Source organism: Peromyscus californicus, unplaced genomic scaffold (genome assembly GCF_007827085.1).
Source record: "Peromyscus californicus insignis strain IS unplaced genomic scaffold, ASM782708v3 Scaffold_10__1_contigs__length_136768540, whole genome shotgun sequence".
Classification (NCBI taxonomy): domain Eukaryota; kingdom Metazoa; phylum Chordata; class Mammalia; order Rodentia; family Cricetidae; genus Peromyscus; species Peromyscus californicus.
In genome coordinates, this window is record NW_026294391.1 from 29,650,554 (window position 1) to 29,673,951 (window position 23,398).

At 40.2% G+C, this 23,398-nt stretch overlaps 1 protein-coding gene across 3 annotated transcripts in view; it reads left to right on the top strand.

Annotated features, from left to right (window-relative positions):
• Positions 1–23,398, top strand: part of LOC128100726 (cyclin-dependent kinase-like 5) — a 185,249-nt gene that overhangs the window by 97,427 nt on the left and 64,424 nt on the right. For all 3 annotated transcript variants that reach the window (XM_052723409.1, XM_052723333.1, XM_052723487.1), the window contains one exon: positions 17,435–17,480. In XM_052723409.1, the coding sequence (XP_052579369.1) occupies positions 17,435–17,480 (46 nt within the window). The remainder of the gene's footprint in view (positions 1–17,434; positions 17,481–23,398) is intronic.

The following is a 23,398-nucleotide window of genomic DNA, read 5'->3' on the forward strand; positions in this document are numbered from 1 at the left end:
ATCACTGCCCATTGTAAATGGGGCTTCTCTGACCAGAGTTGATGGCAGCACTAACCTATGGGAATAAATATAATTCCTAGAGGACAATTTCATGGCCACATCCTGTTTATTTTGTGGAACAATAGCAATAGCTTCCCACCTAAGGTCTATGACCTCCCAAGCCACCCATATTTCCAATGATTGGAGAAAAATAACCAATGACATGTTGGCCTTATTTAAGAGAGTTTAGTATTCATATTGTCATATTTTATAGGAGAATATAAACCTAAGGTACTTTGATATTTTCCCAAATACAAACTGAATAGATTACACACACACACACACACACACACACACAGAGAGAGAGAGAGAGAGAGAGAGAGAGAGAGAGAGAGAGAGAGAGAGAGAGAGAGAGAGGAGATTTATCAGAGTGTTGAGGAACAATTGCAAAACAGACGTTAATTTGTAAATTTGTAACTATTTTACCATTTTGCTCTAATACCTCTAACTTCAGCAGAAGGTGTGAATGTGTGGGTACCCCTGGATATTTTTCTTGTTGTTGTATTCCCTCAGAAATAGTCAGCCACTTGCTGCATACTAGCTACCTGTGCTATTGCTAGCTTTCTGTACATCGTTTATCTCCATAACTGCAAATAGTAAGGCTTCAGTGGGACCTACACAATGCACAGGAGAAGCATCCCAAGGAAGTTAGACAGTCAGTGCCCCTTTTAAAAGAGTCTGTAGAAAGCTATTCTCACTAGTTTAACAGAGAAATAACGTTTTCTCTTTATTTTGACCATTTTTCTATTTTCATTATTTTAAATTGTGTGTATGTATGTGTACCTGTCTATGTAAAGTATGCACATGAGTACAGTGCCCACAGAGGTCAGGAGAGAGCATCAAATCCCCTGGAGCTGGAGTTACAGGAAATTGTGAACCAATCTTGGGTCCTTTGCAAGAACAGCATGAGCTCTTAACCACTAAGTCATCTCTCCAGGCCCAAGTATCATGTATTTTTCATGTTGGTCATCTGTCCATAATTTTAAGATTTCAAAGGAATTTGGTTGTTCTTCTATTAGTATACCTAAAAATTTCTGTATTTAGTAATTTTCAAATTCCTGCTCTTATATCCATGGTCAATGTGGTGGTTTGAAAGAGAATGACCCCTAAAGGGAATGGCACTGTTAGGAGGCTTTGTTGGAGTGGGAAGTGTGTCACTGTGGGGGCGGGCTTTGAGGTCTCCTATGCTCAAGATACTGTCCAGTGTGTTAGTCTATTTCCTGTTGCCTCTGGATCAACATGTGGCAGCTCCTCCTCTAGCACCATGTCTGCCTGCATGCTGCCTTGCTTCCCACCATGATAATGGACTAAACCTCTGAACTGTAAGCCAGCCCCAATAATGTTTTCCATTGGAAGAGTTGTCATGGTCATGGTGTCTCTTCACAACAATAGAAACCCTAACTAAGACAGTCAATATATTGGAATTTCTCTCCTGAACTTTGCTTTTTATCATAGCTCTAGGAGAGAGAGGGAGTAGGGTGGGGAGAGAAGCATGGATGCTACTTTCTAGGATCATTTCCTTTGAAAATTAATGGAGAAATGAAAAGTTGTCCTTTCAAATGATGAAACAATGTAGAAGGAAGAGGGCAAGTTAGAGTAGGTCAGTATATGCTGGCTGACGTTCCCAACATTCCCAACTTCAGAAAAATGGATGTTTTGAAGTTATTGCCAAAAGCGAAGGAAGCTTATCTCTCATTCCCCTCTTGGAAAGTGTTCTCTTCAAGGTTGCCACATCACAACTGGGGCAGCAACAGCAGAAAAAAAAATGTCTAGTGTAGTTAAGTGGAGAGAGGCCTCCTTTAGCTTGTGAGCAGCTTCTAAGGATCTCAAAAGAACACAATCTCATGTAGCTGGGTTGAAATCCAGTGGCACCATCAGTGGGGAAATTGTGTTTGAGGCACAGGCTGATAGCAACATAGCATTTGGTGACCAAGGGTAGATGTAAATGAGACTACAGTCCAGATGTCTTCACCAACAAAGCTAAGAAGGAGCTTAATCAACTGGCCCAACTCCCATGCTCTGAGCTAAGAAAGCTCTCCAGAGTTGATAACGTATCCCTTGGGGCTCAACAGAAGCATCATGGATTCAATCCCAGAAAGAACCTTCTTAGAGACCAGAGAGCCCCTGCCTTACTACAGTGAGTTTCTTCTGCCTCAACCTCTCCATGTAACCAAGCTCCTGTCTTGGTAGAAGCAGGGAGAAAGATCTGAAAAATCTGAGCATTTACCTGAAGGACTCTATAAACTAGGAAGGACCAAGTCACTACCATGCAAGTTCAAGGTAAGGCATGGACTTTAAAAAGCCAACTTAAATTACTTACAGAAAATTGAAAAAAAAATACATTTTCTTGGTACAACTTGGATTTAGTGTGTTTAAACTACTGTTGCTGCCTTAGCAAGATAATCTTTGATGAAATATATTCTGCATTTAAATTTAAATTTTGTATTCACCCATCACAATTGAATGTCGTTTAAGTCTGGTGATTGTTTGATTGAGGTTGTAGACTGTCTGCGTTGGGCTTGCCTAATTAATGCCATCTTGGTTTCAATTATTTGATCACTAGAAGTGGGACTTTCATTTTCTCATTACCTCCTTATTGTTATAAAATAAGGGTGCAATGAAATATTCACACAATTGTGTGATAACTGCTGTACAAGCAGAGGTGGTTAATACCACTTAACTGAAGGTAGCCTGGCAGGCATCACTACCTTGTAGTCTCTGAAAGTTTTATTAATTTGCCACTACCAAAGTCTGTATTTTCTATATAGAAGATTGTTCGAGGACAACTGTATAGAGTGTATAAAGGTGTGGATTGTAGGAAGATCAACTATATTTCATTTTACACAATCTTTTTTTTTTTCAAGACAGGGTTTCTTTGTGTAGCTTTGCGCCTTTCCTGGAACTTGCTTTGTAGACCAGGCTGGCCTCAAATTCACAGAGATCCGCCTGCCTCTGCCTCCCGAGTGCTGAGATTAAAGGCGTGCACCACCACCACCTGGCACAATCTTTTAATAGAGAGCTAGATTATTTGTTTCTCTTTATCACTATTCTCTTCTCGGATGGGGTCTTGCTGTGGATCTCAGGCTGACTTCAAACTGTCAATCCTTCCTCCTCAGCCTCCTGACTAGCTGGGAGTATACCTACCTTGTCTCTCTCCCTTTCTATTTAAAGAGATGCTCTTTTCTGTGTGTGTGGGGTGGGGGCGGGGTAGTGAAAATTGTTTATGTATCTTATTTTTCATCTTGATAGCGAGATTTGCAGTTTTGAACATTTTATTACTTACCTTCTCTATATAACCGTAAATTAGTAAGTTTACCCTAATCTGTAGCTATTAGATGAATTCTCTTTAAACTTTTCAATTTGTTTTCTTTCTTTGTTTGAATGGTACTAGAAATTGAACCTAGAGCCTTGTACATGCTGGGGAAGCACTCTACCAATGAGCTGCATCTCTCTCCAACCCTCAGCCATCCATCTTACATCTACTTTTTTGAGGGGTAATCTACATACAAAAGTGTACCCATTAGGGCTGTGGGTGTAGCTCAGTGGTAGTGCACTTGCCTAGCTTGCAAAAGGCCCCAAGTTTCATTCCCAGCCCATGAAAACAACAAAAAGACATGTCTATTTATTTATCCAGGACAAGGTGAGTCTGTTTATAGTGCATTGTTTCCCTGTAAATCCTTCGACATTACCAGGCAGTGTCTGGTCAAGTTGATACTGGTCCACTAGGTCATAGTAGAAGTGCTCACAGAAGCTTCCTTTGGTGTGTGGGTTTATGTGCATCTTTTCAATTAAGCAGTCTAAGACTTTTTTATGTTTTATGATAGTTTTGGCACTTAAATATCAACCATCTTTTTCAGAAACTTTGATTTTTATTGTAGAAGTAAAAATAGTTCAACTTCATTCTAAGTACTACGAGATGCCCAATATCCCAAGGACTTAAAAGAGATGCCATACTACATAAGCCCTTTAACTATTAGCCAGCTAGCAATCATTTATGACTGCTCCAATACTGGTAATGTCTCAGATGGTTCAAATATGTGTTATCAGTAGTTCTGTGTTTTTCATTTTGCCAGACTAAAGCAAATTGCACAGCTTTGCCATGCACTAGAATACAGGTGACTGTGGAAGAAAACCTTTCTTTTATTAAGAAATATTTTTATTCATTTTTTATATATGTATTTTTTTATTTTGCAATACAATTCAGTTCTACATATCAGCCACGGATTCCCTTGTTCTCCCCCCTCCCGCCCCCCTCCCCTTCCCCCCAGCCCACCCCCCATTCCCACCTCCTCCAGGGCAAAGCCTCCCCCAAGGACTGAGATCAGCCTGGTAGACTCAGTCCAGGTAGGTCCAGTCCCCTCCTCCCAGGCCGAGCCAAGCGACCCTGCATAGGCCCCAGGTTTTACAAGCCAATCACAGATCCTCCTCTTCCCACCCCTCCAGCATCCCCCCAACAACCCACCCCCTATTCCCTCCTACAAGAAGGTAAGGCCTCCCATGAGGAGTCAGCAGAGCCTGGTACATTCAGTAGAGGCAGGTCCAAGCCCCTCCCCTTGCCTCAAGGATGTGCAAGGTGTCCCATCATAGTTAGTGGGCTCCAAAAAGCCAGCTCATGCACCAGGGATGGATCCTAATCCTACTGCCAGGGGTCCCTTGAGCAGATCAAGCTACACAACTGTCTCCTTATGCAGAGGGCCTAGTCCAGTCCCATGGAGGCTCTACAGGTGATGATCTAAATTGCATGAGTTCCCACTAATTTGGTTTGGTTGTCTCTGTAGGTTTCCCCATCATGATTTTGATGCCCCTTGCTCATCCCAGTAATCAGATCCGTGACTACCCTAACTGTCATCATAGAGCCTTCATTCAGTAACTGATGGAAGCAGATGCAGAGATCTACAGCCAAGCACCAGGCCGAGCTCCAGTAGTAAAAACCTTTTTTAAAAAAATGAATCCTGATATGGTGGTATATGCCTTTAATCCTAGAACTTCAGAGGCAGAGGCAGGTAGATCTATGAGTCCCAGGACAGCCTGATCTATATAGCAAGTTCCAGGACAGTCAGGGATATAGAGAGAGACCCTGTCTTTCATTTATTTATTTTGCAGACTCTTTTTTCATTTAAATTTTTTTCTTTCCTTTTATGTGGGGCGTTTACCCACCACCTCCACAGTTCCCCAGAGTTTTCTTGAGTGTGAGCAGCAGGAAATATTAGATAGAAGGATTTATTGCGGAGAATCTTGCGGAGATAAACAGATAGAAAATAAAGGATAGCCTCAAAAGGGCCTGGAACCTATTCCAACGAGCCCCGACTATCTCTGCCCCAGGGTTTTAATAGAGACGCCAAGGGGTGGAGCAAAAGACCTCCTCCCCCAGCACAGCCAAGTGCAGACCATCTCAGACACCTGCACTCAGGCCCGTGGTCCTAATCATCCTCTATGTGGACCTGCTGGGTAAAGCCACGAGGAACCCGAGAACGGGCTCCCACACGTTTACATACTGACCCCTGTTCCTCCTCACTCCCCTTCTCCTGCTCCCCCCCCCACCTACCCCCATCTCAACCCATCGCCTCCTCATAGAGGATAAAGCCTCCCTTGGGTAGTCAACACAGGCTGGCATACCAGGTTGGGGCCAGACCTAGCCCCTCCTCCTTGCATCAGGGCTGAGTAAGGCATCACGCCATAGGGAATGGGCTCTAAAAAGCCAGTTCATGTACCAAGGATAAGTCCTGGTCCCATTGCCAGGGGACCCACAAACACATCAAGCCATGCAACTTTTACCCACATTCAGAGGGCCTAGTTTGGTCCCATGCAGGCTCCCCAGCTGTCAGTCCAGAGTCCATGAGCTCCTACTAGCTCCGGTCAGCTGTCTCTGTGGTTTTTTCCATTATGATTCTGAGCCCCCTTGCTCTTATAATGCTTCCTCCCTCTCTTCAACAGAACTCCAGGATCTTGGCCAAGTGCTTGGCTGTGGGAGAGACCCTGTCTTTAAAAAAAATGTTTAAATGTTTTTATTTGCGTGGGACTATATGGAGGGGTGCTTGTGTGCCATGGTGCTTATATGAAGGTCAAAGGGCCACTTTGTGGAATTAGTTGTCTCATTTCACTTTTACATGAGGATTGAACTCCCATTACTAGGCTTGTGTAGCAAGCACCTTTACCCACCAAGACAGCTCACTGGCCCAAAAAAGAACCGTTTTATTGTTTAATTGTACATCATTGAATAATACATTTTAGGGGGTTTGTTTCAAGACAGAGTTTCTCTGCATAGCCCTGACTGTCCTGAAACTCACTCTGTAGACTCGGCTGGCCTCAGACTCAGAGATCTGCCTGTCCCTGTCTCCTGGGTGCTGGGATTAAAGGCATAAGCCACCATGCCCAGCCAAAAGTCTTAACTTATGATTTTCTTTTTTATTTTAAAGCGGTCTGATTGTGTTGCTCTAGCTGTTTGGAACTTGCTCTGTAGCCCAGGCTGGCCTCAAACTCACAGAGATCCGCCTGCCTCTGCCTCCCGAGTGCTGGGATTAAATGCATGCACTACCACTGCCAGGCTTTGAGTGATAATTTTTAAATAGTAAACCTGATATATTGGCAACATAGCCCATTCAGCCATTTCAGAGCCCCGATGTGGAAGCAGTTTTGACAGAGGAAAGCAATGGCAGTTTTGAAGTGCATTTGAAAGACCTTCAGGAGGTCAGGGCAGTCAAGTAGCAAAGGAGGCATTTACCGAGCCAGTATCATTTTTTTTCTTCACTTTAAGAGCTAATTTAAATTCCTGCCCTCTAAGGGACTTTGGTGAGGGCCAAGGCCAGATATAAAGGATCCTACAGCATGTCTCTTTGAATTATCTTCATTTTTTGAAACCTTCTAAAGGCCAGAAGAACCGATCTATCCTCCTGTGTATCCTAGGAAGTACTGTGTCTTAAAAACCCAAACAAACAAAGCCAGGACTGGGCTTGGGGTATAACTCAGTGGTAGGGAAATTATTTAGTGTGTTCAAGGCCCTGGGATCAATCATCAGCACTAACAAGAAAAGAGAAAGAAAGAAAGAAAGAAAGAAAGAAAGAAAGAAAGAAAGAAAGAAAGAAAAAGAAAGAAAGGAAGGAAGGAAGGAAGGAAGGAAGGAAGGAAGGAAGAAAAGAAAGAGAGGGGGAGGGAGGAGAGAGAGAGAGAGAGAGAGAGAGAGAGAGAGAGAGAGAGAGAGAGAGAGAGAGAGAGAGAAAGAAAACCAATCCAGAAATATGTATATTTCCTTAGTGTCCTTGGTTTGTTCATTTGCTTTTCCTTGCATGCCTAGACATAGCTCTTTTCTGTTTCTTTTCTAATTATTGCAGGAAAAAGAATTTCTTCATTAAACTAGTAAATGAGACCCAGTAAAAAGAATGACCTGGGTCCTTAGGATCTGTGTTTTCAATACACTCAGTACAGTTAAATGTTTGCAGTCCTTCAATATTTGCCTTTGTTATCGAATGTCTGTTAAGAAGAGTCATGTAGCCGGGCGGTGGTGGCGCACGCCTTTAATCCCAGCACTTGGGAGGCAGAGGCAGGCGGATCTCTGTGAGTTCGAGGCCAGCCTGGGCTACCAAGTGAGTTCCAGGAAAGGCGCAAAGCTACACAGAGAAACCCTGTCTCGAAAAACCAAAAAAAAAAGAAGAGTCATGTAGTCATTTATCACTTAGAAAATTGCTCTAATGAAGAATCGGGCCTTGATGGTGGACTGGAAACAGTAAAAGTGAACATTTCATATGGGCGATGAATAAAAGGTGTGTTCCAAGAGAACACCTGGGTTTTAGACTTTCTAGAGGCTGTGAAACATGCATGGGAACTTGAATGGGGTTGAGCAAGAGGAACAGCCAGGCAGTGGGAGAGTAGGTCAAAAATGGCTACAGCTTGGCAAGCACATGAGACCAGAGAAAGGAGAATCAAAGGTTATCTCATGTTCTGATCACGGAATGGTCTTGCCCACCACGGGGGAGGGGGGCAGGGGTGATAAAGTGTTGATGAATTTCTAAGCGGTCTTATTAAATAAAAAACATGGTGCCAAATATAGGGGTGAAAGCCTTAGAGATCAGGGAAATAGGAATAGCCACCAGCTAACCTTACCTCACCATGCAGCAGCTTCCAAAGTGTGCTACTCCCTGTCTACCTGCGCCTTTATTGCCTTGCTGTTCTGTCCTCTCATTGGCCCCTTAGCGCAGGTACCTCACTTCCTTATCACTGTCTGTCTGTACAGACCTCTAGGTCTCTGTGGTTGGTACTGGGATTAAAGGCTTGTGTCACCATGCTTGGCTCTGTTCCCTAGTATGGCCTTGAACACACAGAGATCCTGCCTGCTAAGTGATAGGATTAAGGGCATGTGCTACCACTGGCTGACTTTTGTGTCTACTTAAAATGGCTTCCTATTTCCTCTGATCTTCAGGCAAACTTTATTTATTAACATACAAATAAAATATCACCACAGTAAAGTTTTTAAGTTAGTGGAGGTTGGGGAGCACTTTAAGGGGGACATCATTAAATTGGATTTCTCTTTTCAAACAATGTCCTGGTTGCTGGGGGTAAACATGCAAGAGTGAGAATGCTAAAGGACTTGACCTGTGATGGGAGCATTCATGTACGTTTGGAAAGATAAAAATGATATAAGCCACTGTCACTTGATGATAAACTAGATATATTTGGAGGTGCAGATGTAGGAGATGGAAAAAGGGATCCTAAGTTTCTGGCTAGTATTCACTGAGATTTGGAATTGGAAACAGGCCCAGGTTTAGTAGAGGAACATTGAGAATGATTAGGCATTCTGTCTGAATAAATTATACTTTTGTACTCCCATTTTATGTTTCAACTAAATATTCATGGAGGGCCTATATGGCTTATTGAGGGTGGAAGGTATTCTAAGTTTTATGGAACTAAAAGAAAAAATAGAATTTGTTACGTAGGAATTGTATCACTGACTTGGTTTGAAGACAGTTTTTCTCTGGAGGAAGTGTCACTTTAAGATGCCATTTCTCAGTTTGAGATGTGATTCAGTTGGTAGAGTACTTGTTTATCATGCACAGAGCTCTGGGTTTCATCCCCAGCACCTCATTAAAAGAAGAGCATGGGTGTGGGGATGTGGAGATGGTTTAGTCAGTCAGTTGATACAGTACCTGACATGCAGTCTTGAAGATCTGAGTTTGGGTCCTCAGAACCTACATAAAAATGAAGGGCTTAGTGACTGTGCCTATAACCTCAGCAATGGCGGTAGGCTTAGGGAGCAGAGACAGTTTTGTCCCTGAAGCTTATTGGCCAGTCAGCCCAGCCAAATTGATGAGTTTCAATTTCTATAACAGATCCTGTCTTTAAAAAAAAAAAAGTGGGGGCTAGAGAGATGGCTTAATAGTTAAGAGCACTTGCTCTTGCAGAGGGCCCCGGTTCAGTTACCACTGTCCACATGGTGGCTTACAACTGTATATAACTCCAGTTTCAGGTGATCTGATGCCTTCTTGTGGCATCCATAGGCACTGCACACATGCGGTGTACACAAAACGTAGTGTAGTGGTACATATCGATCAATGATCCTTGCACTTTGAAGGTAGAGGCAGGAGGATCAGGAGTTCAAAGTTATTCTCAGCTACACAGCATGTTTGAGGCTTGCCTGGGCTACATGAGACTTTTTCTGCAGGGGTCAAAAAGAAAAGAAAAGCAAAACAACCCAAGAAAAACATGGAAACTATTATTCATATCTATTTTGGTTATATGTTGTTAAAAGTATTATTTTCATAAGACTGCTCATTTTAGAGTATGAGCACTAAGTAATAAATACATTGAATTTTTTATATTCCTTACTAAATATTAAAGTTTTTCTGAAATTACTCTTGGCATATAAATAAATTCAAATTGAGAGCAGTTCCAAGTTTATACCAGTGGTTCTTATGGTAATGTCTAAACAACATGAGCCTTACTAGCAATTTTGCTGGCTTTTGGCATAGATGGTAATTGTTAGTTAAATTGATTTGGCCACCTCCACCACCACTGCCACCACCATCACCACCATCACCACCACCACCACCTCCACCTCCACCACCTACACAACCTCCTCCTCCACCTCCACCACCTCCAACACCACCTCCACCACCTTCACCACCACCTCCACCTCCTCCACCACCACCTCCACCACCTCCAACACCACCTCCACCACCTTCACCACCACCTCCACCTCCAACACCACCTCCACCACCTTCACCACCACCTCCACCTCCTCCACCACCACCTCCACCACCTCCACCACCTCCTCCACCTCCTCCTTCACCACCTCCACCACCTCCACCACCACAATAAATAAATGAATAACAAAAATGTTTTGTTTTGCTTTAAAAATTACCTCTGAAAATAGGCAATTGGGAATGAATGAAGCTAAATTTGTGATGTTTTGAATTTCAAAAAGCAAGGGTAAAATGAAAAGCAAAAAAGCCCGAGACGTGATCACCTGCCAAATCTGAAAGGAGTATACATTTCTTTCTGTACATTTGCATGTTTAACCTGTTTTCAGCTCCTGTGGTATATCTCATACAACATCTGTTGCATTTTTCAACTTCTTTCATGCATTTTCAACTAACTCTCATGCACTGTTAAACAGCATGTTATAAGCTTCTGTGTACATGAGCCAGCTTCATTTACTCCCTCATGTCAAACACGGATGCAGCAGACAACGGTACTGATATCAGAGCCCCAGCAGGCATTTGTTAATTGATAGATCCAGGTGTCTTCCTGCCTGCCTGTGCTCGATTGTTTCCTTCCTGATTTAGTCTCAAATACTTAAGGAGGTGGTGGAGGTGGTGATGGAGGTGGTCAGGGACGTGGTGGTGGTGGTGGAGGTGGTGGTGGAGGTGGTGGTGGAGGTGGTGGTGGAGGTGGTGGTGGTGGTGGTGGTGGTGGAGGTGGTGATGATGGAGGTGGTCAGGGAGGTGGTGGTGGTGGTGGTGGTGGTGGTGGTGGTGGTGGTGGTGGTGGTGGTGGTGAAGGTAAATCCAGCTTTTCATATAAACAAACTATGGTAGTAATCCAATACAGGTCACATACTCTTGTTGTTGATATATTTTGTACCCTAATAAACTTATCTGGGGTCAGAGAACAGGACAGCCACTAGATTAGACACAGGCCAGACAGTGGTGGCACACATGCCTTTAATCCTATCACTCAGGAGGCAGAGAGCTGTCTGGATCTTTGTAAGTTCAAGGCCACACTGGATACAGAGCCAGCCATGGTGGCACACACCTTTAATCCCAGGAAGTGATGGCAGGAAGTAGAAAGGTATTTAAGGTGTGAGGACCAGGAACTAGAGGCTTTTAAGCAGTTCAGCTGAGATCCCTTCCAGGTGAGGACTCAGAGGCATTCAGTCTGATGATTCATGGAAACAAGATCAGCTGAGGAGTTGGCGAGGTGAGGTTGACTGTGGCTTGTTCTGCTTCTCTGATCTTCCAGCATTCACCCCAATACCTGACTCTGGGTTTTTTTTTTTTCATTAAAAAGACCATTTAAGATTCGTGTTACATATTCTAGCTTTTATCATTGTATATAATGGATAATATTTTAGAGACATTGCACATGTAGTCTACCTGCTGTGGAATTTGTCTCATGCTTCAGTTTACTTCCATTTTATAATTTTATTCATTATATAAAACACAATTTCAGTCTAAGTTGTTTTTTAAGGTTATCACAAAAAATAATGATGATGAAAGAATAATGATGGAAATAATGAAGTATTTGTATATTTAGTTTAATAGAAATATATTTTAATATAAATACTTTAATATAGATAATAACAGCTATGACTGAAAAACTATCTGGAAATATTTGTTAGTGCTAAGATGCAGTTCACAAAAACATAGAATTGAAATAATGATCCTCCTTGGTAAGTGGTAGGTGCAGTGTGTGTGTGTGTGTGTGTGTGTGTGTGTGTGTGTGTGTGTGTGTGTGTGTTAAAACTTACCCTTTCTTACAACACATGTTCATTTATTGTTTGAAAAGGCAATATAGCACTACCATGCTTGTGAAATGACATCCAGAATCAATTGGGTTTGAAATCTCATTTCTTCTATCTCTTAGCTGTGTCCTTGGCACTCTTAGCTTATACTTTTCTACCATGAGACTCAGCATTTTTATGTCTCTGCTTTAGGTTAGCATACATAGTTTCGAGTTTCAGAATGGCCTCTTCATGCTTATGTGTCATTATTTTTTTTTCTCATTTGTTGCCTTTAGCATCCTCATCTATAAAGTGGTCAGGACAAGATCCTCAGAGTAGTGATTTGAGGATTGCATGAAATAATTTGTGGGTATATTTAGCATGGGGCCTGACACAAAAAAAATTATTAAAAATGGTAATCTAAAATAACGCTTATCTTGGCCTTGTATTATGATACATACTTATAATCCCATAATTTGAGACGTGAAGGCAAGATGATCAGGAGTTCAAGGTTAGCCTTGGCTACATGAGATCCTGCCTTGAAAAAAATAAGTAAATTTGCCTTTTCAGTTCCCATACTGGACAATAAAGTAACTATGTCTATGACTGTAAGGTTTTGTTTCTACTGAATGGGCATGTGAATGTGTGAACACAGACTGTTGGAGATCTTTGCATATGAAATGTAGAAAGACTTAAAATACCTTGGTTATCAAATTGTATTCCTCATATTGGGATGAAGAAAAGCATTTCTCCTAAGAAAGGGCTTCTGCAGAGAATAATTGGAAAATTAATAATTGAGTATAACCTTTGAGGTAGCTTAACCCCTGCCTAGTGGACTACGATAGGGTCAGTGGTTTCTTTCTCCTGTTGTGTCGTGCTGCATACTGCATATTTGAACCTAGAAAGCTTTAGACACCCAGCAACAGCACTGAATTCTAGTCACAAGTCTCTCTGTCCGATATGACTGGAGGCTTGTTTGTTTTTTGAATGGAGTTGAGACCTTGATGCAAGAATAACTATAGGCCTCCCAGATATTTTCTGCTAGTCACTACTCATTACATACGTTTCTCATTTTTCTCACTCCCCCTTCCCTGCCTTTTTTCTTTTTCGAGACAGTCTCATGTAAGCCAGATTGGTCTCCAAACTCCTGCCTCGAAGTCCTCGATGCTGAAATTACAAGCCTGTGGCACCACACCCTGCTTGACTTTTTTCCCTGTCACTGAAGAAAACTTATTCTAGGAAACATTAAATGCCTCAGTATAGAGATGGTATAATCTAGAAACCTTTATCTAAAAATTATCTTGTCTTTCTTTTTTGCATTCCAAAGTAATCTTAAGTCCAATTTTGAGGTAGAATAAAGGATGAGATATGGAATTACATTAATGAATTGTGGATATATTTTATCTCATTCTCAGTTTGCTGCTTAAAATGTCTGCTTCGAAATGCCTCATTTTAAAAATAAAGCAGGACACTGAAACAGGAAACAGATTATGTCTATCTTGCTAACTACAGCTGGTGACATTCTGTTGCAGACGTTGTGGGGGCAATGGCATGCTTGGGGGAATGAACTGAATTTAAAACACACGTTCTTTGGTCATTTTCATGTGTTTCCTTCCTTGCCCACACCTCTGTCATGTATACCATCCCAGGATAGTGGAAGAACTAGTAATAACAATTGGCATGTCACCTCTGCCTCTCCATTAAGAACCCATGAAGATATTTTAAGAGAAAAACAGAAACTTTTAATAGTCCTGTAAATTAAAATAAAAATTCAAAGACTGGTGCCAAACTCTAGGGAGAATTTCATTAGCAAGAGTAGATTAAAAAGCAGTCTTGAATGTCATGTTATTTATTACGCTTTCTGAAAGCAGCTGAGGCAAAAAATAGCCAAAGGGAGCAGGAAAAGACCTGCATCTATGTTTAAAAATGGCTGGCCAGCAGGCACCCATCTCACCAAGCAACTGGAGTTCTCAGTTTCCCAGTGGCCCATTTAACATCCATATTCCCAGATCATTTCAGAGACTAATGTGCCCCAAATACATAAAGTAAGGCAAGAAATAGAGACGGCTACATCCACAGAGAAGTGTGGGAGCCACCAATACCAAGGTAATGTGCTCTGGAGCCTACAGAGGAGAGAGCAAATGGCATGTCTTCATTTGGCTTCTTCTTCAGAGAACCCTTCCAAGACAGTGTAAGTTCAAACTAGCCAAGTGGTTGGGCATGAGTTTTGAAATCAGGCTCTGAGTACATCCATCTTTATTTGAAGTTCAGGTGGCTGAAAAGTTGATCTAACCAGTTTGCTGCCAGGTGTCAGTCATGTTGAATTTCTTTCCATCTCAGTAATAAGTATGAGATTAAAAATGGTATGTGGGTAGAGGAGGACTATGGAAAAAAAAAAGGAGTCAAGATAAAATGTTGCCTTGAGATTTAGAAGCAACACCCAGTCTTGAAAAGGACTTCTGTATAACAAGCAGATGAAGTGAAGACATCTCCTTGGTCACCTGAAAGGGAGCAGTGGAGATTTGCCCTATGTAGTGGAGAACCATGGCAACAAATTCAGGACTTGACTGACATAAGGGAGGATGCAGAGACCTCAAATGGAACATATGAAGAACAACATTGATTACATTTGAAGAATTCACTCATTGAGTGGTCACTAAATATCAAATATCTTACTACGGGCCTGCTACAGTAGGTATTGGTGATATAATACTGAGCAAAACAGATGAAGCAGTTATGAAAGGTACACCTGAAAGATATAAGGTTTATAGTGGAAATTACTAGAAAAATTGGAATAGAAACAATACTTAAGGTTATTAGAAGGAAATCTTCCGAACATCAGTACTTTTCAGATATTAGTTCAGAACACAAACACATGGATTTCTTCTAGAATATAGGCAGATGATTTCAATTTTTTTTTATTTCAAGGAAAAGAAATGACCTGAGAGAATCTGGGTATAAAAAAATAAGTTATCTACTTTAGAACAAAATCACATTGGACACAGACTTCTTTTCTAAAAAACCAGAGACCATCATGGCATTCTTTCCCCCCTGTGCTGTCAGTTTAATCTATGTTAGGAAACAGCAGACCTCTGTGGGGCAGGGGAGATGCACATGTTTGGGGTATACACACACACGCACACGCACACGCACACGCGCGCACACACACACATATACGGAAGGAGGCCAGGTGACAACCTCAGGTGTCATTCATCAGGTGCCATCCACCTTGTTTATGTTAGAGAGGGTTTCTCACTGGCATGGAGCTCAGCAGGTAGGCTAGGCTGGCCTCAGGGATATGCCTGTCTCCACCTCCCTACTGCTGAGTTTACAAGTTCATGCCACCACACCTTACTTTTTAACATGGGTGGCAAAGCACTTTACCAACTAAGCTAGCTCCCCAACATGAGCAAACCTTCTTTAAACCCTTCAGTTTTTTTTCCTCTTGAAAAAAAATAGCTACTATATGGGTTTCTTGCAAGACATTTCATTCTTAATAAGCATATAGATTTGTGATGTGAGTGTTCCAGGGTTTTGCTACAAGCATACAGAAAATCTGTAAGAATACAAGATTCCCTTCCCCCAAATTAATTAATCCTCCCTTCCTCCCTCCCTTCCTTCCTTCCTTTCTCACATTTTTCTTTTTAGCCTCATACATGCTAAGCATGCCTTCTACCACTTAAGCTGTATCTCAAGCCATTCCATAAATTCTGTACCTGCCCACTTGCTGCATGGGTGAGGGTGTTCACATGCTAGAAAAATAAGGTAGTGCCTCAGAAAACTATTCAGAGATACATTTATGATGGAACAAAAACTGATTCAAATCAAGAATTTCAATATATGAAAACCATTGGAGTAAAGAACTTTTAATAAATGGTGCAGCCAATGAATATGTAAGTAAAGTTGACATAATAGCCTGATGCATATAGTTATGTTAGGTTTAACAGCCAAAACCTGTTCTTAGTTTGATTTAGCCAAGTGACAAGAAAACCAGGATCTAGAACTCTAGATTAGTGTGAAGTTTACGGTACCAGTAATTTAAAATGGTTCTGGCATAAGAATACATAGGTCAGAAGCCTACACCAGGCAAGAAAGCTCTGAAAGTAACTCTAGAATGTGTCTGTAAGGATGCTAAGATATAACAGTTACAAATCATCACTAAAGGGGATTGGGAAAATTGGTTCAACATTTAGAAATTATATGAAATCTGAAACTGCTCACTTTCTCATTTACTAAAGTAAATAATAATTGGATAAAGATTTAAGGAATGAAATCATTAAAATATCAAAATGCATAAATATGAATAAATAACCATGTTCAAGTGAGGACTTACTTGGAGCACAAAAATGATGCACATAAATTACAAAGGTCAGTTATATCAAATTTGATCTCGTATTGTACTCTACAGTAATAACCTTAAGTAGTTCAGTTTGGCGACAAGTTTTCATCTATGAATCTGTATAAATAAATAAATAGCCCTGGTAGAGTTCATTTTATTTACCAGGTAATAGGAAACTTCTCTAATCAGAGCCAGAAAGATGGCCTAGTGGATAAAGATACTTGCTGCCAAACTGAACAACCTGAGTTTGATCCTTGGGACTTCCATGATGGAAACAGAGAACCAGCCCTCATCAATTGTTCTCTGACCTCTGCACTTGCACTGTGACATGCATAGCCAACCCCCAATAAATAACCAAATGTGATTAAAATTCTAAAAAACCTTATCTGCTGTCATCATTGAATTAAAAAATATTCTTTTAAGTAATGATATGCTGTTTTGGCACTGATTGTGAACTGGATATTACACACTGCTCAAGGGAACTGTGAAAATCATGTGTTTGGGTATGTTAGCATGGCAGTATGTTTTAGGAACCTTTAGCATTTGTGACCTTTGAACCATCTATATCACTACAGCATTTGCTCTGGAAATGAAGATGCTCCTGTTGGTGGATGTTCATTGATACACTGTTAAAATATTATTTAAATTATTAAAATTATTTATATGTATTACAAACAGAGCTTTAAACAGTTATTTACCAACAGGTATAAATGTTACTTATACAATATGAAGTGACATACACAACAATATATAACAAAGCATACAATTCCAAGCATAATCTTCCAAGTTGAGAAAACGTACTGAAGAAGCTATACCAAACTGTTATATGAATAGTTCTGGATGACGTCTTTGTTTTATTTTGTTCACAGCCTGTACTTTTGAAGACATTGGCGGTTCAGATTTATGTTTCATGCATATCATGGCAGTGTCTGTTCTTTCCTCCTCGCCACTCCCTTTCTTCTCCATCCTTGGCAGTGTCTCCAGGGTGATAAGAGAGGATTTTGAAACAAAGAAATGGTAGATGGAGATGGTGATCTGTGTCTTTTCTCTGCTGTCCCCAGATAATTGGGATCCTCAGTTGGGATTGGAGAATAATTTTCCCTCTGCTTCTTTTTCCTTTCCAGGAAACACATGAAATTGTGGCAATCAAGAAATTCAAGGACAGTGAAGGTATATATGCATTTTCACTTTTGTAATTTTTTTGTAAATAAAATGTGGGACAGGTGGGATTTAGTTGGTTTGACCCTAGCCCTGTGATTTTAAAATCATAATCTCAGGCAGGGAGTATAACTTATTTATTATCATGCTTTACTTTGAAATACACTATGCCTCATGGTATTAGAATATCTATTTTAATTTATAATCAAGGGTGGAATTTTTGCTCCAAAGGCTAGATAGACTTCTTTTTGACTATATGTTTCCATGTAATCTATGTAGATTACAAAGGAAAAGCTGATTAAAGCAAATGCATCTGTAGTTCCCACAAGTAGTGAGTGCTGTGAAAGATTGGGTATTTGGTCACTGTGTTCTCCAACTCCTAGTCACAGCAAGAGATACGGGGATATGTGGGAGGTGGTATAGAGATGGGAGATTGTTATATTTAGGGCCATTTGTTGAGAGAATAAAAGCTTTTCAATAAGAAATACCATATTTGGGGGTCTTGAAACACACTTCTAGACTGTTTCAAATGGAGTATTAAAATTCTCTGCTGGGCAAGAAAGTTTCAAATAAAATTTTATTAATATTTTACTAGTGCATTAGTTTCAAAACCTTGGCTGTTAACTCTTACCCAGACAAAGAAAGACTGGTAGTGAAAGTCTATATGGCTTTTGAGGCGCTTTAGGCAGCAGTTTTTCACGATTCTTAGTACAGAGACCCCAGTAAAAATACTTTCTAAATCCTAGCCTAGTTTCCATACACATACAAGCTATAATGAAGCAAAAGTCTCACAAACTTTTGTGTTAATGAGGTACTGTGTTCTGCTTTCCCTGGTTTGTGTAAAATCTTAAAAAAATAGTACATTGTGACATTGAGTTGCAACCCACCATATGAAAAAGCAGTAAAAGGCGTCAGCATCAGCCTCTGTATCTAATATGAAGCCTGAAGATGGGACAACATAGCCTGGCTTCGTTGGTGCACATTAACCAAACACTTTAACCACACCAGCTTCTGTATCACCCTCACCTCAGATACTGAGAAAACTTGCAATAATAAAGAGAGCTTGCTAACATAAGCCTGTCTAGGATAGCTTCCACAGCATTTGATGTAACTGGACTACGATGTGCTACTTATGTGGAGCACATGCATATTACCCAGGACCCTGTGCAGCCATTTGTGAGGACAGTCTTAAAGGAAGGCGCTGGGAAATGCTTTTTAGCTTATTCTGGGATACAGTCCTGCTTGGAACTATGTGCCTAGGTGCCTGTGATCTAATGTAAGCAGTGCCCCTGGCTAACCCACTGTGAGACCATTGGAAATAGGCTCATTGAGCAGTGACTTTAGACTAATGACAAGTGAGCCACAGACAAATGATGACCAATGATATACCACAAGTGATTGCAACAGAAGATCAAAGCCCCACCCTTGCATACGTATGCAGACTTCTGACTGTGTTCACCTTTAAGGTCACATTGGCAAGCTGAAAAAGTAATAATTGTCAGCAGACCTTGAAACAAAATTTGTCATAAGGTCTCATGTAGCCTAAGCTTGCTTAAAACCTTGCGAGGTATAGTACTATCTTCTGTCTCTTTACCCTGTTCCTCTAGCAAGAAGACTGTCTTTCTTAATAGAAAAGAAATGATACATGTCTGGTGACCAACTCTTTTGGAGTGTGAGTTATACATGAATAGTTTCATATAGATGAAGTTGTCTATTGATCTCCTTTGTAAGCTATTATAATTCAAAATTTCTTTTATTATCTAAATTTCAACCAGGTCTATTATAATAAAAAATGAGTGTTCTGATAATATTGTTCTCATTATCTAGTAGTCCTCAACCATTCTTTTTATTAGTTACTATGAAAATTCATATTATTCAAAATCAAACATTTCCAAATCTTTGAGAACATAAGTGAAACAAATCTATAAAAGCAATGTTAAACTAAAATTGAAATGGGGCCTGTGCTTGGTCTGACTGCCGTTCACATGAATGTTTCTAAATAGTCTCTAACTGATGATATGCAGGAAGTGTGTTTGAGAATATATACCACCTTCTAGTAGCTTTAAAAGATTCTAATAATGTCCTACTGTCCTGTTAAGATGATAAGAACCCAAAAATTTGTGTAAAACTTTTTTGAAATACTTTATTTTTAAATTTAATTTAAGTAAAAATTTTATTTAACTTAAATAAAGTATATTTATTTTATTTTAAAATATATTTCCAAGTGGACAACGTTTTAGTGCAAAAGATATTTATTATCCCAGAATAACAGATTGCTGTTTAAAATAACACCCAAATTTTCATAGTAAATAAAAGGCTGAAATTATGAAAATAAGTTTGCTTTATAGTAGGTACAATTTTGATTATAACAGCAACTGTGTGCTATTTTAGTTCTTGAGAGAATTGAGTATTATCTTTTAAACAGGAAAGTCAGTTTTTACAGTAAAATTGTATACTAGCTCAAAATATGGCAAAAGGTTTTGTCAGTTTTCTCTTTTAGTATGTTTATCTTCATGTTTAAGTTTTTAAGAGTGTTTTAGGATTATTTTTACTTTGTATCTCTGAATGTTTTGTCTGCATGTATGTATGTATATACCATGTATGTGTCTGGTGCCCATGGAGGTAAGAACAGGGCATTGGATCCCCTAGAACTGGAGTTATGGGTAGTTGTGAACCACCATGTGGGTGCTGGGAATCAAACTAGGGTCCTTCAAGAACAGCAAATACTCTTAACCTCTGAGCCAGCTCTCCACCCCTCTTCCCCCCCCAACCCCCCCCCCCCCCCCCCCCCCCCCCCCCGCCACACACACACACACACACACCACTTGGCCAAATATTAGTGGCAAGCACCTTCACTCCCTGAACATCTCACTGGCCTCAAGTCATCATTCTCATATAAAGACATACACCAAATTTATTGAACAATCCAGGAGTGCCAGTTTAAACTAGATGGTTTTGAAATAGCAATAATTACAAAATACTGTCTATTAAAGCTTTAGGAGAAAATGTAGTCAGAATTTATTTTTTAAATTTATATTTCAATCCTCCTTTTAATTCTTTGGGCTGTTACTTTTCTTTAATGAATGAACAATTCTTCTTACTTATCACATGGTCTCAGTACATGGCTAACTCCAGTGAGCTGTGCAACCATCCATGTTTAATTGCAGAGCAGGGTGGAGTGGTGCTAGGTCATTTCTCTGCTTTTATATCAAATAAAATTGCTGGAATTTTATTTTTTGTTGCTTGTTTCCTATAAATAGTTTTCTCTTGAAATGAGTTTATTTATTTCTTTAATTTTTATGAAATGTTTAGTTAATCATCTAGTCTTCCCTCCAGTTGATTCTATCTTATTTTTACCTAGAGACTAGATGACTTTACACTGCTTTCTCATTTTATATGATGCTATAAAACAAGAATTCGTGATTTCTAAAATTCAAGAACCTGAATTCTGTGTAAGAGGGGCCTTGAAACAAAATTTCCAACATTTATTATATAAAGAATTCGATGAAATGAGCTGTACACCCTGGCTACTCCTGGTACTATCACACTTCCTTTTTATGCCCAAACCAGATCTCTTTCAAACCTCAGGGATTCTTGTAAGATTTGGCGACATTTCTGCACCTTTTGTGATTTCATAAATTTTCTCTATTCTTTACCTTGTCCTTCATCTCTAAAGATTGAAGAGTCTTTATCTTTTTTGGTACATAAAACAGTAACATCACCATTCAACCCTCCGTGGCCACATTGATTGTCCTGCTGCTGTCCTGTCTTCAATCAGAGCAACCAGAATCAAACATGGTACCCCCATGGTTTTGTTCAAGGATGGATTGACTTTTCTTTTTCATTATATCTGTTTAAAGGTCTGTTTGGGGGGCCTCTTTGGCTATACAAAGATGTCAGGTTTGTGATTTCATAAAGTAGGTTACAGCTATTCCTGGATTTCTTTTCCAAACCCACGGTTCTTTAAAAATAGGGTTACAATAGAGTTTCTGCTGATCTTTAGATTTTTCTTTTCATTGCCGACTTATCTTTGAATTTCTCTTGCTCCTGTGAGCTTTCTTCTTCAAACATGCTATCTTTTATTTTAGTGACTCCCTTGATTTTGAGGGTGTGTTAACTTGACTCAATGGCAAGCCTACAGAAGTAGGTCAGCTTTTGGTTTGGTCTTAGTTGGCATCTTTTTTGTTCATGTCACTTTGTCCTTACTAGGTTGGATTGTATACTTACTGCACATAACTTTTCCATAGTTGCTCTTGACTTTGACAACCCCCTCCAGTGATAACTGTTTTTATTTTGTTTGAGACAGGATATTGCTATGTAACCCAGGATAGCCTGAAATCTAATTTTCATCCATCCATCCATCCATCCATCCATCCATCCCATCCATCCATCCATCCATCCAGTCAGTCAATCTCACTCTCTCCCCCTCTCCTCCCTCTCTCTTTCCTATCCCTGCCTCTTCCCTCTTCTCTATATTTTGAAAAAGGAGCTTGATCTGTAGTCAGGGTTGACCTAGAACTAACTCTTTAGCCAAGGGTGCCTTTGAACTTGTAGCAGTCCTCCTGCCTCAGCCTTCTGATTGCTAGGATTACAGATGTGAAGCACTGTGCTTGGCCTTCTTTGGTGGTACCTAATGATGAGATTGGTTAGCATTCTTATAGACAGGTGGAGAAACATTGACTTTTAGAACTAGGAGAGACCTTTAGAATAAACCAATATAACCACAGTCCCAGTTTATAGGTGAAGAGCTGGTGTGTGTTTCTGAAGACCCAGGAGCTTCACTGACTATTTCTCCTGGTCATACTATGTTCATTGGCTATGTGGCTTTAGCAGCCAAATAGCTGGGTCTGATAACAAAGTCTAGGTGTCAACCTAGGTGTTTTGACTCATTCTCCAAAGTTCACTGTGATATACCATGCCACCTAAGTCCCGATATTCAACTCAGGACATGAGGTTGATTGTGACTTTGAGTCCATGCACCCTGAGAAAGTTAGCTATCCTTTTTTAGTGCTGAATTCTTTATTTATGAACTAGAGAAAAGAGCATACATAGCACATAAGGATTATCTTAGCTAGTGGTGATTTGGGGACGAGAGGGTCGAGGATGCTGATTTTTATGGACTGCACTATGATTTTTAATGCTTTGCTACTTTCTGCTTGTTTTAGAAGAAGGGCATGTGTCAGTGGAGTGTGCATTACCTTTCTCCATCATCCCATCATTTAGTACCACAATTTTCACTATTAACTGTAGGGTGGGATAGAAACCTTAAAAGTACTCATAGAAACAAAATTATAGGATATTCCAAGTAATGACAAGTGCATAGTTTGCTTGCACTTTGGGAATTAATAGCTCCATTTCTGCCTCCATTTCCAGTCATTACAGTCTTAATGCTCAGGTGCTTACTTATGGCTGGCATAAAGGAGCCTCATTTCCTTAAAAGGTAGCTCAAATGAGTTTTTTTTTTCACACTATGCCCTAAGTGATGTTCTCATGTGCCTCCCTACCCCCAATCTGTGTGTGTGTGTGTGTGTGTGTGTGTGTGTGTGTGTGTGTGTGTGTGTGTGTGTGTTACTGGAAATTGAACTAAGTTGGGCTTGCACTTGCTCAGAAAGCACTCTACCACTAAGCTATATCCCAGGCTCTCTTTTTACTTTTTTTTTTAAACTTTTTGTTTAGAGACAGGAAATTGCCCGGGCTGGCCTTGAACTTGGAATTCTCCTGCTTTAGCCTTCCAAGTAGCCAGGATTACAAGCTGATGTCACCGAGCCTAGTTTAGTGTGTGCTTCTTTTTGAAAAATTATTTAACTTTTTTCTCTCTTTATAGACATTCAGAATGTAACCTTTATTTTTTTTTATAACTCCACTTGGTGGAACAAGTATAAATGAATTATATATTTATCAGTTACCAAAATTCAGTGAAGTTTAGGTTT